The sequence below is a fragment of the Stegostoma tigrinum genome, chromosome 4 (assembly GCF_030684315.1).
Source record: "Stegostoma tigrinum isolate sSteTig4 chromosome 4, sSteTig4.hap1, whole genome shotgun sequence".
In the NCBI taxonomy this organism is placed as follows: Eukaryota; Metazoa; Chordata; class Chondrichthyes; order Orectolobiformes; family Stegostomatidae; genus Stegostoma; species Stegostoma tigrinum.
The window spans coordinates 72,657,224-72,672,565 of record NC_081357.1 but is presented as its reverse complement, the minus strand read 5'-3'; the positions used below and the strand labels follow the sequence as shown (position 1 = coordinate 72,672,565).

Below are 15,342 nucleotides of genomic sequence, written 5' to 3'. Positions count from 1 at the left end.
CAGATAAAACAGAATGCTTTTTTGGGGAGGTAGGCCTGGGAAAGAATAAATTTATATTTTCACGTAAGCATGTGCATAAAAATGTCTGTGGAGAAACTAATGCATGATTAGATCATTGCAAGTGAAAACAAGATCAGTTCACAGCAGCAGCTGCCCTTTTTAAACACAAAATGAACTGAGCATTCAAGAAAATCTTAACGCAGTACATTTTGACCTTCTCAACGAAATTACAACAAAATCTTTGAGGTGAATACAACAGATTAAAATTTATTTCAGAACCTAAAATACTATTGCCCTATTGGAAAGGCCCAATACAATGGATGGATGTAACAATGGTTGGGTGGTTAGCAATGCTGCCTCACAGCCTCAGGCCGTAGTGTCGATTACAGCATTGGGTGACTTGTGTGTCGAGTTGCACGTTCTCCCCACATCTGCACTGGTATCCGCCAGGTCCCTCCTACAATCCAGAAGCAGGTTAGTGGACTGGCATGTTAAATTCTCCATAGTGTCCAGGAATGTGTAGGGGTGGTGGATTAGCTGCAGTGATTACAGGGTAGGATGGCGGGGGGCGGGTGAGTTTGAATGGGATGCTCATCAGAGGATTGGTTCAGACTTATTTGACTGAATGGCTTCTTTCTGCGCTGTAGGGATTCTATGATTCCAGCAATTCAAGTTCAAAACTTTTATACTCTATTCAGAATATCAAGGAAGGGTACATAGATTTTATTTAAGCAACCAATGCTCTAAAAATACTGTTATAGCAAGGAATTTCACTTGTTTATTCTTAATTACACTACAGTTTAGATAAATGCTATTAAATATTCAATTTGAATTTTAAAGTGTGCACAATTTTTTAAGAAATAGGAAGGCAATTGTTACCTTTTTCTTCATTCCTTGAAGAGATAGAGTCAGTTTTGTCTGAAAAGACTTTTTTAAGTTCAAGCTTCTTCTCAGCAGGTGGTGGTTCAGGTTTTGAAACTGAAAGATGCAACATTTCATCAAAAGTTGTTTACAGCCCCTCCTTCCCCTTTATCAGGCTTCAAAAGTAGCTTCCATCAGTAACTAATAGCTATTTAATTAGTTGTTTTCTTTTCAAAAAGAAAGAGCATTATGATCTGTAAGCAGTTATTTCCTGTGTTTTATCTACGTACATAAATTGGCCAATGGGAAAGAAGGGGCAGGATTTGTAAAGAAGGAATTCAAGTGAGTTATAAACAAGAACTATTTACTTCACTGTGAAGTTCAAACAGTAAATCCAAAAAATTCCATGAACTACAAAATCTATAATAGACAAACTGCATTTACACTTAACCAATCCTCATACTCAGCATTAAGAAGTCGTTCATCTTTCCAATTGCTATGCACATGGTTTGTTCATATACGTTCAATTTGATTTGAAGATTTTTTTTGAATTAAGATGACCTTTTTGAAGTTCATTCAAATGTTTAATTCAAGCCAATGTAAGACTTCCTATGTTACTATTCAGTCTTTTTTTTAAAAAAGTAAATTGGAAACGGATCTAAGAAGAGAAACCAGCTTGCAGGGTGAAATTTATCCTTTTATGAAAGCCAGGAATCAAAATTGATAATCCTAGTTACCTTTGTAAATGAAAATTTCTTTAATGTTCGCATTTCAAAACACAAGTGAAGTAGGTAATTTGTTAGACAGCTGACACTGCTTTCCCTATGTAAACCTCCAGGTGCTGGCTCATTGTATCAATATTGTCGAATTATGAATCACACTTTAATAAATGGGTGATGAGAACAGTTTAGAAATAAATGCCTGACTTTTGTTTTCAATATCCAAATTATACAACAGTACTGTGCACTTTAGCCATAAGTTTAAATTATAGATAAGATACGGCACTAAGATATATTGAATATAGTAAAGTTTCTTTTCAATAGAATGTTTTGGCATTATGACCTAAATATATACTTCCTTTGACTTAAACAAACCACGTGCACAGCTATAAACCCAACAGCCTCGTTAGTAGAGTGGGCTCAAATCTTCAAGCTCTCCAACTACAGCGGGGTAGGAAGAAGAAAACACTGGTAGTATCACATAGCCACTCTGACAAAGGACATCACAGTTGGTCAACACCAATAGCTGTTCTGCCTTATTCACGGTGAAGAAATCAACAGAAGAAAGTGCACCCACTCATTAAAGGGGGCAAATGAAAGAAAATAACACGGTTTTTCTATTTTGTTTTCAAAGTTAAATCCCAGGTTCAAAGCGCAGTATATTGATCCATGAAGGGTGCTGCATTTAGCCTTGGTGGTCAAATAGAGGATAGCAGAAGAATTACTACACATCTATTTAGCCAAAGAAAAGCGAGAAATACTATTGTAACCAGTCTTTAAAATCATCCCCCACATTTCAGAACAGTAGAATCAAATACAGTGGGCTGTACTAGAAGTCATGTCCCAACAACTGGGATCAAGCATCTTCAGTATAGAACTGAGGTAACAAAAATGATGCAAAATCATGTAACGTCCTGCATGATAAAAAAATCAAGCAGCTTTCACTACCTGGCGATTAATCCAAAGTTGGCCATCAAGAGGGCAACATCACCACAGCTCAAGATGGATTCCCAAAAGGTAAAGCAAAAACAGGATGTTAGATGCCTTCAAGGCAGAGATCACAAGGAATCAAGGGTTACGGGGAGAATGCAGGGAAGTGGAGTTGAAATGCCCATCAGCCATGATTTAAATGGCAGAGTGGACTCGATGGGCCGAATTGCCTTACTTCCACTCCTATGACTTATGGTCTTAAAAAGATCACAGGCAAGATTGGAATTGCAATCTTTGATTGACCAGATCTTGACTGATATGAAACTACTTCTTTTGGGCAATGTTCAAGGATGGTTAACTATTTTGTGTGAAGAACTGGACAGATCATAGTGGCTCGCAAATCTAGTGCAGAGTGAACAACTGTCTTCTGCATGATACAGGTCATGTCTGTCTATGGTGCTGAGTGTAGTTTTGGGAAAAAGGCAAAGATAAATATTAAAGATGAGAAGAGGAAGCCAGAGAAAACCAACTATGTGGCCATCATCACAACAAGTGAAGCATTTTAGAATTTCGCCTGGGCCATCTAAAGGACCAAGGCCAAATGGATTACAGGAGGGGGTTTCACTTCCTAAGAATAATAATGCCATTTGTTGACCCTGGAAAACAAAACTTTCTAACAATTATGAACCCACAGCAGCATTTGTTACTCTCAAGGCTATTCTTGGTATTCTTTGGCTAAATCCATGGATGAACCATCATAAATAGTCAAGCTACAACAAGAAACCAAGTGGATGAACAACAATGAGGCCTGTAGCTGAAAACAATCGGTCCTGAGATCTTCAAAAACTGGTGAGCCTTCTTCATATCAAGATGCCATGCATTCATTCCGTAGATTTGGGAAAAGAAATAACTCCTTTTACTCTTTTCCACTTTAGAAATGAGGCAAATTGTATCTTCATGAAAGGTAAATCAAGCTATGAAAATGACAGAGGTATTTCTGTTATCTGTAGCAGGAAAATTCCTGGTGCATGTTCTTCTGAATCAAGTTTCGAGCACTGAGGACATCCTGCCAGAGACCAAGTGTGGCTTGAGACCTTCCAGAGGGGAACCTCGACTATGGTCTTTGTTACTAGAACAATTCAAGAAAAATAACACCACCATCACCACCATGAACTCTGCACTGCATTCAAAAACCTGAACAACTCATTTGAGTCAATAAGTTACAAGGTTCTGTGGACAGTTCTCTAGATAATTAGGTATTGAAAATACTTAACCACAACCCTGCAACTGCTTCATGAAACGTGAATGCGACTGTCGAGTGAGTGAAACGAAAGGGACGCATTTAAACTCCAAGATAACAAGATATAGAACTGGGTGAATAGAGCAGGCCAAGCAGCATCAGAGAAGCAGGAAAGCTGATGTTTCACCCTAGACGTTTCTTCAGAAAATGAAGAACTCCAGACTGGTGTCAAGAAAGCTATGCACTATTTCCTGTGTCAGCTAGATTGTCAATGATAATGATGGAAAACTCTAAACTCAATTGCTTTTGACCCAAAACTAAAATCACCACTATAGTCATACAAGTTCCACATCATGCAGAAGATCATTATTCTATCTGCACGAGCCACAACTGATGTCTTCAACTCCTTACAAAGAAATTCAGCCCGTCCCCAAATATTATCAAAAAATAAGCTTCATGTCAATTAAGATCTGGTCAGTTAATGATTCCAATTCCAATGCATATTGAAACAGACTTTGGAATACATTGAGCATTTCCAATACATTTGCAGGCACCTCTCTTAAAAACCCACTATTAATGACTTCATCCAACATGAGATCAGCTGCACTATCTCAGAGGTCCCAGTGTACAGAGCTGTTGTAAGGCTATTGTGATGCAGTGGTAGTGTCCCTACCTTTGGTCAGAAGGTCTGGTTCAAACCTCATCTGCCCAAAAATATGTCACAACATGCCTGAACAAGGTTAATTAAAAATGTCCACATAGCCTTACTGGCACCACTGTCCTGCACTGTAGCCTCATTTTTGTACCTCAGAGTAAAATTCTTGCAATGCCTTTGCCATATGATCCAGGTACAATGAAAGGACCACTGAACAAGTGCTAGCTTGCTTCTTGAAGCCAGCTTTACAGCCATTCAGGCAAAAATTCCTGCAAAACCAACTATAATGGACTAGATATTGTCTCCAGTTGGCTGAAAAGCTGCCCTCCAAACAGATTCTGTTCTCTCAACTCTCAAGTGGTCCATGTTCCAGTGAGTGGCAAACACAACACTTAAAAGATACCTTGAAAGTCCCCTTGAAGCAGGGTGAATGACTGGGAGGAGCATTACTACTAAAGTCAAAATGATGGCAATTTGAACACCAAGCCAAATCTTGTCTACTGGATTTCTTCAATGCAATGTGCTTATTGTCTCAACAAGGCTCTAATAAAGACTGTTAATTGAAAAATAAGGGTATCAGCCAAGATCGGATTAATAACAGACTTCACCTCAAGAGGGAGAATAGGTTTTCCATTAGAAAAGTAGAGGTGGGGGTTCCCAAGCTTCAATCAGTACCAGCCTATGCTATTATAGATGATCTAAATATTTATTCATGGTTGCTTGAAGGGCATGCTTGTGGCTGCCCTGTTTTCAAATGGACAGCAACAAGAATTTCATTGGCCAACAGCTTGGCTGCGAAAAATGTTTGCTTTTTAAATCCTATTGAAGCAGAAATTGCTCTTTTGTTCCTTTTGGCAACACATCCCCTCCCATTTGCTAATTAATCTAAGACGGAATCAAGTTAATATGCACAATGTGAGAAAGACACTATCATACACAGTTACAACAGTGCAACGTTTCAACGGACGATGAATATCGCTTACCTTGGACTTTTATTGATGGCAGTGGTTTTCTTGGTTTCTACAAACAGAAGACAAAAATCCAAGTTTGAATGTTGACAACAGTAACTTTCTCACAGCTGAGAAAATGCTGTTCAAATATGCCAAATGTTATGCTATCGCTTCACCTCTTTGAATTTAGTGGCTAATAGTCTAAACTTGCAAAATACTGACCATCAGACTTTTACAAAAAAAGCTTTTTTTAGAAAATTACATCTGCTCAGTTTACTAATGTATTGCAGCAGTAAAAATCTGACACATTCACAAAAGGCTTTAAAAAAGCCTGTTGGAGGCAAAAGACAACTCCAAATGTTTCAATGGGTTTTATTCATCGTGTTAAGTGAATTATAAGACCCATTTGTCATTGATCACCAATAAATATCAAGGTGTCATGAAACCTTGAACTGCAATGAAGGCTTCTGAATAATGAATAAAACTAAAATAAATGCTCTGAATCATTAATTTTGGAATGTAAATGCTCGATCCATTTGGCTAATCTAAAGGTATGCAATTCCAGAGTGTAGGAAGACTTTTCCCATATCATGGTGGTAAAAGTCAAGATAAAACATAGGTTTGCCAGTACTTTTAGTGCTCGACTTGAAAAGACTTACTTAGCAGGGTGTGTAAGAGTCAGTAGACATGTAGAACAATGAATGGATAGATGGCTAGAAAAAAAAAGGAACTTGGAAGGTTCTGAAAAGAGGAAGTAGAACTCTGGAAAAGTAGTCTACAATTGCTGTTATTCACAATTTTTTGGACTGTACAATTGCGGAATGAATTGGAAAATATCAAGACGGTAGCAAATTGCAGTGTTTAAATGATAATTGAAAAAGTAACAGCAGGGCATTGAAAAAATTTATGGCTTTTGTCCACAGGATTTTCTGAGATAATTCTTTTGGCCTGTCAGGACACATTGCTCTCTTCCTTCTCTAGATACTTATAAGAGGCACGGGGCAACTGGTTCATACTGATAATGTCTGACTTGTTGGTTAGAAACCACAGCTTACAACAACTGAGAGGAAATAAACGAACTGACTTTCTTCAGGCTTGAGCTACATTCTTATTTCAGAGAAGAGGACAGCTGCTTCAGAACCATTCACCACGGCTCAGTTACTGAAGCGGTCCATGTTCAGTTCCTGCAAGACCTGGATAATATTCAGGCTTAAGCAAGTTCTGTTTTTGTTTCTGATTTACAGTATCCGCAGTTCACTTGGCTTTTAATATTCAGGCTTGGGTTGACAGATAGCAAGCAACATTCAAACCAAAGAGCAAGCAAAGACCATTTCCACCAGCAGACAATCTAACCATTGTTCTATGACATTCAATGGCATTATTATTGCTGAATTCCCTCACCCAAACAACATCCTAAGAGGTTATCATTGACTGGTAACTGAACTGGACTAGCCATGTAAATACAGTGGCTACCAGAGCAGGTCAGAGGTTAGGAATTCTGCAGCAAGGAGCTCAGTTCTGACTTCCCAAAACTTACCAACAACTACAAGGCATAGGAGTGTGACAGAATATTCCCCACTTGCCTGCATAAGTGCAACTCCAACACCACACGATTAATACCATTTAGGATAAAAGAGCCTACTTGATAAGCACCACATCACCTTTAACAGTACTCTCCTCTATGACTGATGCACAACAGAAACATGCGCCATATACAAGATGCACTGTAGAAACTGAGTCACACTGCATCTTCCAAAGCCACAACCATTGGCGTCAAGAGCAAGGATGGCAGATACCATAAGACTATAAGACATAGGAGTGGAAGTAAGGCCATTCAGCCCATCGAGTCAATTCTGCCATTTAATCATGGCTGATGGGCATTTCAACTCCACTGCCCTGCACTCTCCCTGTAGCCTTTGACTCCTTGTGAGATCAAGAATTTATCAATCTCTGCCTTGAAGGCATTTTACGTCCCAGCCTCCACTGCGCTCTGTGGCAATGAATTCCACAGTCCCACCGCTCTCTGGCTGAAGAAATGTCTCCTCATTTCCGTTTTAAATTTACCCCCTCTAATTCTAAGGCTGTGCTCACAGGTCCTAGTCTCCCCACCTAACGGAAACAACTTCCCAGCGTCCACCCTTTCTAAACCATACATTATCTTATAAGTTTCTATTAGATCTCCCCCCAACCTTCTAAACTCTAATGAATACAATCCCCAGGATCCTCAGCCATTCATCATACGTTAAACCTACCATTCCAGGGATCATCTGTGTGAATCTCCGCTGGACACACTCCAACCCTAGTACGTCCTTCCTGAGGTGTGGGGCCCAAAATTGGACACAGTATTCTAAATGGGGCCTAACTAGACCTTTATAAAGTCTCAGAAGCACATCACTGCTTTTATATTCCAACCCTCCTGAGATAAACGACAACATTAAATTTGCTTTCTTAATCACGGAGTCTACCTGCAAGTTAACTTTGAGAGAATCCTGGACCAACACTCTCAGATCCCTTTGTACTTCTGCTTTACGAATTTTCTCACCATTTAGGAAATGGTCCATGCCTGTATTCTTTTTTCCAAAAGTGCAAAACCTCGCATTTGCTCACGTTGAATTTCATCAGCCATTTCCTGGACCACTCTCCTAAACTGTCTAAATCTTTCTGCAGCCTCCCCACCTCCTCAGTACTACCTACCTGTCCACCTATCTTTGTATCAGCGGCAAACTTTGCCAGAATGCCCGCCAGTCCCTTCATCCAGATCATCAATAGTTAAAGTGAACAGCTGTGGCCCCAACACTGAACACTGCAGAACACCACTTGTCACTGGTTGCCATTCCAAAAAAGAGCCTTTTATCTCAACTCTCTGCTTTCTGTCAGCCACCCAATCCTCCATCCAAGCCAGTAGCTCACTTCGAACACCATGGGCCCTCATCTTACTCAGCAGCGTCCCGTGAGGCACCTTATCAAAGGCCTTTTAGAAGTGTGGATAGATAACATCCACTGGGTTTCCCTGGTCTAACCTACTTGTTACCTCTTCAAAGGATTCTAACAGGTTTGTCAGGCACGACCTCCCCTTACTAAATCCATGCTGACTTGTTCTAACCCGACCCTGCACTTCCAAGAATTTAGAAATCTCAACAATGGATTCTAGAATTTAACCAACAACTGAGGTCAGGCTAATCGGCCTATAATTTTCCATCTTTTGTTCTGATCCTTTCTTAACCAAGGGGGTTACAACAACTTTCCATTCATCTGGGACTTTCCCAGACTCCAGTGACTTTTGAAAGATCACAACCAAAGCCTCTGCTATTTCCTCAGCCACCTCCCGCAGAACTCTAGGATGTAGCCCATTGGGGCCAGGTGATTTATCAACTTTTAGACATGGGATCACCACCATCTGCAAGTTTTCCTTCAAACCACTCACCATCCTGACTTGAAAATATATTGCTGTTTCCTCAATGGTTCTGGGTCAAAATCCTGGAAGTTCCTCCCTAATGGCATTGTGAATCTGCTGACAGTATATGGATTGCAGCAGTTTAAGACAACAGCTCACCAAAACCTTCTTCAGAACAACTAAGAATGAGGCAGTAAAAGCTGGTCAGCCAGTGAAGGTGAAGGGCACATTAAAATAACAATTTGGGTAAACCTGTTGGACATGAACCTGTAAGTTTTCCAACATATGGCAGCTGAGAAATGTAGGCGAGTTCCTGACCAGCCAAATAAAAAAAACTTGGAGCCTCTTACCATCACAATTCATATCTCCAGGGCTACAACAGGGTTAAAAAAGTACTTTACCACCTGAACACTTCAGAGATCTTGAATTTTGAGTTGCCCCTGCCTTTGGGCAGAAAACTGAAGTAATAAAGAGCTTCTGAAACTGGAAGTAGATCCAAGAAGGTTCACTAGGCTGATTATTGTATGAATGAGTTGTCCAGGGAGGAAAGGTCAAACAGGCTGGAGAGTATGAAAGAATGAGATGATCTGAATGAAACATGTAATTATGTAGCAGGGTTTTACAGGATAGATATTGAGAGAGGTTACCCTTTGTGCCCCCACAATTCATCCACAGTCTCAAAGTGAAGGGTCTCCAGTTTATAATGAATAGGAGGACAAATTTATTCTGAGGCATGTTAATATTTGGAGCTACCCTCTGAGGGCAGGGAAAAATTGGGTCATTGAGTCACGGGTTAAATTATCTACTCCCGCCCTTACTAATTTCTTTTAACCTCCCTTCTCACGCATTCAATTCCCTTTGCAATTAATCATAATGTTCCATTAATTATACTGATTCCTCACTGTACTGAGACACTAACTTCTATGTTTCATCTAGTAGTACAACAGATCTCTCTGCATTCCAGAGCTTTGTGACCTCTCACCATTTAGATAATACACTTTAAACTAAAATGGAAAATATCCCACTTTCCCAAATTATACTCCATTTGCCAGGTCTAAGTCTACTTAACATCCTGTCTCCAGCCCTTTTGGCCTCTTCACAATTCACTTTCCTTCCCATCTTCGTGTCATCAGCTTCGTAAGTATCATACCTCTTCATCTTCATCCAAATCATTTATATAAATTGAAGATTTGAGACCCCAGCACTCATCCCTGTGGCTCACCACTTGTGATGTCCTGTTAGCCTTAAAAAGGTCCACTTATTTCTACACTCTGTTTACTGTTAGCCAGCCAATCTTCTACCCATGCCTATATTACTTCCTACACCACGAGCTCTTATTTTCTCCAATAACCTTTGGCAAAGTACTTATTGAATGTCTTCTGAGACTGTGCTTCCAAATCCACCCTAGCTACAACTCTGTGCTCTCTTGTATCAAAAATCTAATCAGCTCAAGCTTAAATAAGTTGTCATCACTGGTTTCCAGAGAATAGATTTCCATCTATAAATGGCACATGGGGTGGGGGCAGAATTCTCATCTGTTTCGAAACAAAAACAGAACTTGCACCCTTAAACTGGATCTACTTGTCCTAGTTTCTCCACCCACCTCCCCCAAGATTGAGTGGTTACATTAACCACAGCATCAGATTGAATTATGAGGGCCACAAAGTGTAAATAATTGAGGTCCATTTCCAGAGGAGGAGAATGAAAAAAAAAACTGGGAGGTAACAATGAAAAAAGACTTACTATTTATGTATTTTCTGCCACTGATGGTGAATGTTGATACAGAATGAAAATACAGAACCAAAAGATTATTATAAAGATTGGCTCAGATGGAGAAGAACCACAAATCCAATTGGTGTTAGCTTTCCGAAATACCCATCTAATCATCTCTATGCAAATAGGTATTTGATCAAAACTCTTTTGCTCCGAGAAGCATTTCTATGCAATATATTTGCCCTTAAAATAATAGCACATTCTCAAAGTTATGCATTGGTGTAAATCAGACCTGTGAAAGCACTTTCACTCATTGTACAGTTGTCAATGATTAAATTTATCCATGACAACTCTGAACTTCATGTTCCTGCTATTCACAACACTGAACTTCATCACAGCCCATTTCTGTGTAACAGATATCCAACTCAAAGCAAATCGCAAACCTTTAGTAGTAACAATACTATTCTATCTATAGTGGAAAATAAACATCCTGACAATGGTGATTCTGAAAACTAAATCTCATCTTTTTAACTGGATAAGTAGCTACTGATGGATACTGATTTCTGATGATACAGGTGGCTCGGTCTTGTGGTAACAAAGAGAACCTTTTAAGGTGACCAGGAGTAAGAAAGGGGCATGTTTTGTTTAGATAAGTTTTTCTTTATCCTTAGCCAAAAATATTCACTTATCATACAATGTTTCACTTTGCTAATTGAAGACCCGAAAGAGCCTTCCACACAAACCCTTTGCTTGAAACTTACAATAATAAATATCAGATAATTTTGTTTTAACAAAAAACACCATTTGAGTTAATGTATTTCATTTGTACTTTTTGCTTCGTTTCTCTCCAACTTGCAATTGTGTGGGTCAGAACCAAATATTCCTTTTAAGTTGAGTAACTGACAAGCAGCTCAATAGCTCTTGAATAGACCATGTACATGCCAGCCCCACTAAATTACTATATGCATATTTGTGTTGTATCATTGTAAAAGGTATAAAAAAGGATCTGCACACCGAAACAAGGTCACGCAAGTATTCCAATGAAAACAGTTAGGAAACAGAATAATTTCTTTAAAAATCATTACATCTCTGAATGCAAATCAAGAACAGCACACAATTTTTCATGATCATTAAAAGAAACCACCAGATAATACTCGATCGCTCCATGCAAATCGCACCCCCGTACTACAGTAAAATTCAACACAGATCTTCTTCCCTTTCTTTTGGAGGAAAAGAAATCAAATAACACCAACCCCCGAACTCTGCACATCACAGCGTCTCCGGTATATCAGGATACAAAATACTTAGAAAAGATTCTATAGGTGTGCGGCTGGAAAAGCACAATAGGTCAGACAACATCCAAACAGCAAGTAGGTCAACCCTTCATCCCTGAAACATTGAGTTATCTGCTCTTCAGATGTTGTCTGACCTGCTGTATTTTTGCCTCACACCTATAAACTCTGGTTTCCAGCATCAGCGGTCCTTATTGTCTCCACTTCCAAAAGATTATTCATTTTAGAATAAAGTTGCTGTGTCTTTTTAACACTTTGATGTGCAACTGCATGCAGCTCAGTTGGAACACCCTTGGGGAACATACTACAGGCTATTGTACTAAAGTCATATAGAAACATTCGACAATTGAGCAATTGTTTGTTCCCTCGGTAACTTACATCATCAAGCTCCGGTTTTGGAGGTAGTTTTACTGAAGGTTTGGGAGCAGCAATAACCTGTATAAAAAAAGTCTCAAGTTTTTATTTCAGTATTAATTGTGAAATAATACTGTGCAGGAAATTGGTGTAATCATTCTTTTTCCAGAAAGAACAAGTTGAAAAAAAGAACAGGAGAATTATCAATCTACAGCTATCCTTGCAAATAAAGGAAGTCAGAAATAAGCTTTGTTTATTTAACTTTCATAGCAAATGTAAAACATCCAAATTAAATGGTGATTTATTTCCTTTAGGATCAAACGAGCGACTACTGTAAAACACAAAATGGCCAGAAAATTATTGGAAGCAACTACCGTCATTATTCTGTCAGTTGCTATTATAGATCCTAAAATGAAATCTGGCTTGATAGATCACTTTTTGTTTTGTTTTTACTTAAGGTGGTGGCCTTTCTGAAACAGTGCTGCAGATTTGTTTTTTTTTAAACCAACCAAACAGAAATTTCTTACTCAAAAGAAATGAAGATAAACCAGGATAAACCAAACCACTGACGCAGAACATGATTTTGAAACACCAGATAAAATACAATCCCTTCTTCTCCAAGACCAGAGAGGGGCTGCTTCTCTATCACATCAAAAGATTTAACTAAACTCTCTTTCAATTCCTGGCCTTAAGTTTGACAGCTTCTACCTTGATGAATCACACAAGTAAGATCAGACCTTTTCAACATCCAAATAATTCCTTCAGAATTCTAACCCAACATTTCTGATTTGGAATTTTCCAAACTGAATCCTTACACTAAGAGAATCTGTTTCTTAACAGTTCGAAATTTTCTCTTCTCTTCAGGAGAAACTGTTCCATACATCTAACTTCCAACAGGAACCCTGCCATCACAAAAACAAAGCTTTCACAGTTATGGGTTTTTCTCCCATTCACTAAAAAATCCTCCAAACAGAAAGCAGGCTAATGTTCCTAGGTGTTGATTCTGTCCACTCCTAAAATTCTCCCATGCAATTAAACTCCAAATGCCTACCCCATGGGCTCTTCCTTTCATAATGTATTCACAAAAATCATAGCTCCAAAAGCATAAGTTAGTCATTAAACCAGGAAAGCACTTAAAATGCAAACTCTAAAATTTAAAAAAGTACATACAAATCACAACCTTGAGTGACATTACTTTTCCTCCAGTACCTTGGTTCCATCACTTACTCCAAACCCTTAGGTGACCATGTTTGCTAAACACTTGCTTGAAGAACTACAAATTGTATTTATTTCTGTTTTCTAATTAAAAGCCCAGCACTCAAAAGAAAATTCCTGCATCAGCACTATCCAGGGAAACTTAGCACATACAACAAGTATTAGCAGAAGAGTCTCTAGAATCTATGTAGTATCTAAGCTGCATTCCTGTTCACTTTACTCTTGTTTTCTCCTCCCTGCTCCAATCACTCCCTTACACAATACTGGTGAATTCCCTTAGGTTAACTTCTCCTGACTTAATATGGTTCAAAGTTCTCAACACAGTTTACTAATTGTCTTTCAAATTACCACTCTGGTTCATAATTCTTCCTCCTGATACCACCATTTTTTTAAAAAAGCACACACTGTATGGGAAAGGTCTTTGTCATCTGCTCTGGAGCTCTAATGAATTATAGCTTAGAATGTCACTAGGGTTAGAAAACTGATTGTACAACATGAATAAAAAATGTTGAACTAGTTAAATGAACCAAAATATTCTAGGAGATGCCATGACAAAGAAGCCTAGCAGTAAACTAAGCTCCTTTTTAATGCTATATAACAATGTGAGGACAGACAGCTTTGCCTGAACTTCTCACATCAGTGTACCTACCTCTCTTTCAGTTTCTGCAATTACAACCACAAAATTGTCAGGGAAGACCCCTTGCTTGCCATTTAGTTCTCCTTTCCACCATCCCTTATCGCCTGTATCCTAGAAATGAATGAAAATCAGACAACCTTCAACGCGCAAAACAAATTTGACAAGTTGCATTGTTATTAACCTTTTATAAAAAATAAAAGCTACTGTTACTTGGTATTAATCTTTGAGATCAGTTAACAGAAGTCAAATCTAAAAGCAATTAAAAAGGCTTTTAATGTCCATTTTCAATAACTCACGAGGCCTACGTGTGTCAATTTTTAAAAATGTGTTATTTTCTACATTATCCATCCTGGAAGCCAAATGGATATTCTCCTTAAAAAGTTAGAAGTAAAGAAATACAGTCTCCAAAATGAACTATTTTGATGTAGACGATTAGTTGACAAGCAGTATAGAAGGTGAAGTGGGGCCCAGGTTGTTTAATGTGGAAAGTGTGGGATATTCACTGCTGTCAACAACACCAGAACAAATATGTTGATGGGGGATAGACAGTTTGCAAGTTCCAAGGACATGTTCTATTTGTCAGGTTTTGTAAATGGTTATATTTTCATCTAACTGACTTAATTACAAAGGAGAATGGAGTTTCAGATTGAGAGAATAGCTGGAGTACAAAGAATGGAAAAGTCTTCCTACAGTTGTACAAGGTGCTGGTGAAACTAAAACTGGAGTAGCATGAGAAGTTTTGGTCTCCTTATCTAAGCAAAAACATTACTGAATGTTCTGACTGTCTCAGTGAGATACAGTAATCCCTGGTATGGAGTGCAAAGGCTAAATAGGTTGGGAGTTTAGAAGAAGAGGCTTGACAGGGTAAATGCTGAGAGGATGTTTCCTTCATGGGAGAGTCTAAGATTAGATGGCATAATCTCAGAATTAAGGGGTATTAATTTAAGATTGAGAATAGGAGGAATTTCTTCAGAGAGTTCCGTGTCTTTGGAACTTCTTTCCATAGAGAGCAACGGGGTCAGAGTCCTTGTGTATATATAAGGCTGAGACAGATAGATGGGGAAAATCAAGAATTATGGGGGCAACAGAGGAAAACGAGGAGCGATCAATCGACTGAATGGCGGTGCTGGCTTGGGGGTCTCAATGGCCTACTCCTGTTCCTATATTTCTCATGGTCTTATAGTCTAATTAATATTCCTATATATAGAGAGGAATTTTGTTGGATCATGTTGCAGATTTTTCTAAGCATCGCTAAAGCTCAGGCAGGGTCAACAACAAAAATGAAGGGACAAGAGTGAGGGCAGCAGGCTGGACATAAGTTGCTGTTGTTTCCCATGCAAAGTAGGCAGGAGCTCATGGTCTGTTTAAAGTGACCAAGATTG

The 15,342-nt window shown here is 38.8% G+C and overlaps 1 protein-coding gene across 6 annotated transcripts in view; it reads right to left on the bottom strand.

The window, feature by feature from the left end:
* cd2ap (CD2-associated protein) overlaps window positions 1-15,342 on the bottom strand; it is a 222,590-nt gene that overhangs the window by 45,345 nt on the left and 161,903 nt on the right. For all 6 annotated transcript variants that reach the window (XM_059645412.1, XM_048531190.2, XM_048531192.2 and 3 more), the window contains 4 exons: window positions 13,973-14,071; window positions 12,133-12,189; window positions 5,389-5,425; window positions 880-978 (listed from right to left, as the gene is read on the bottom strand). In XM_059645412.1, coding sequence (XP_059501395.1) covers window positions 880-978; window positions 5,389-5,425; window positions 12,133-12,189; window positions 13,973-14,071 — 292 coding nt within the window. The remainder of the gene's footprint in view (window positions 1-879; window positions 979-5,388; window positions 5,426-12,132; window positions 12,190-13,972; window positions 14,072-15,342) is intronic.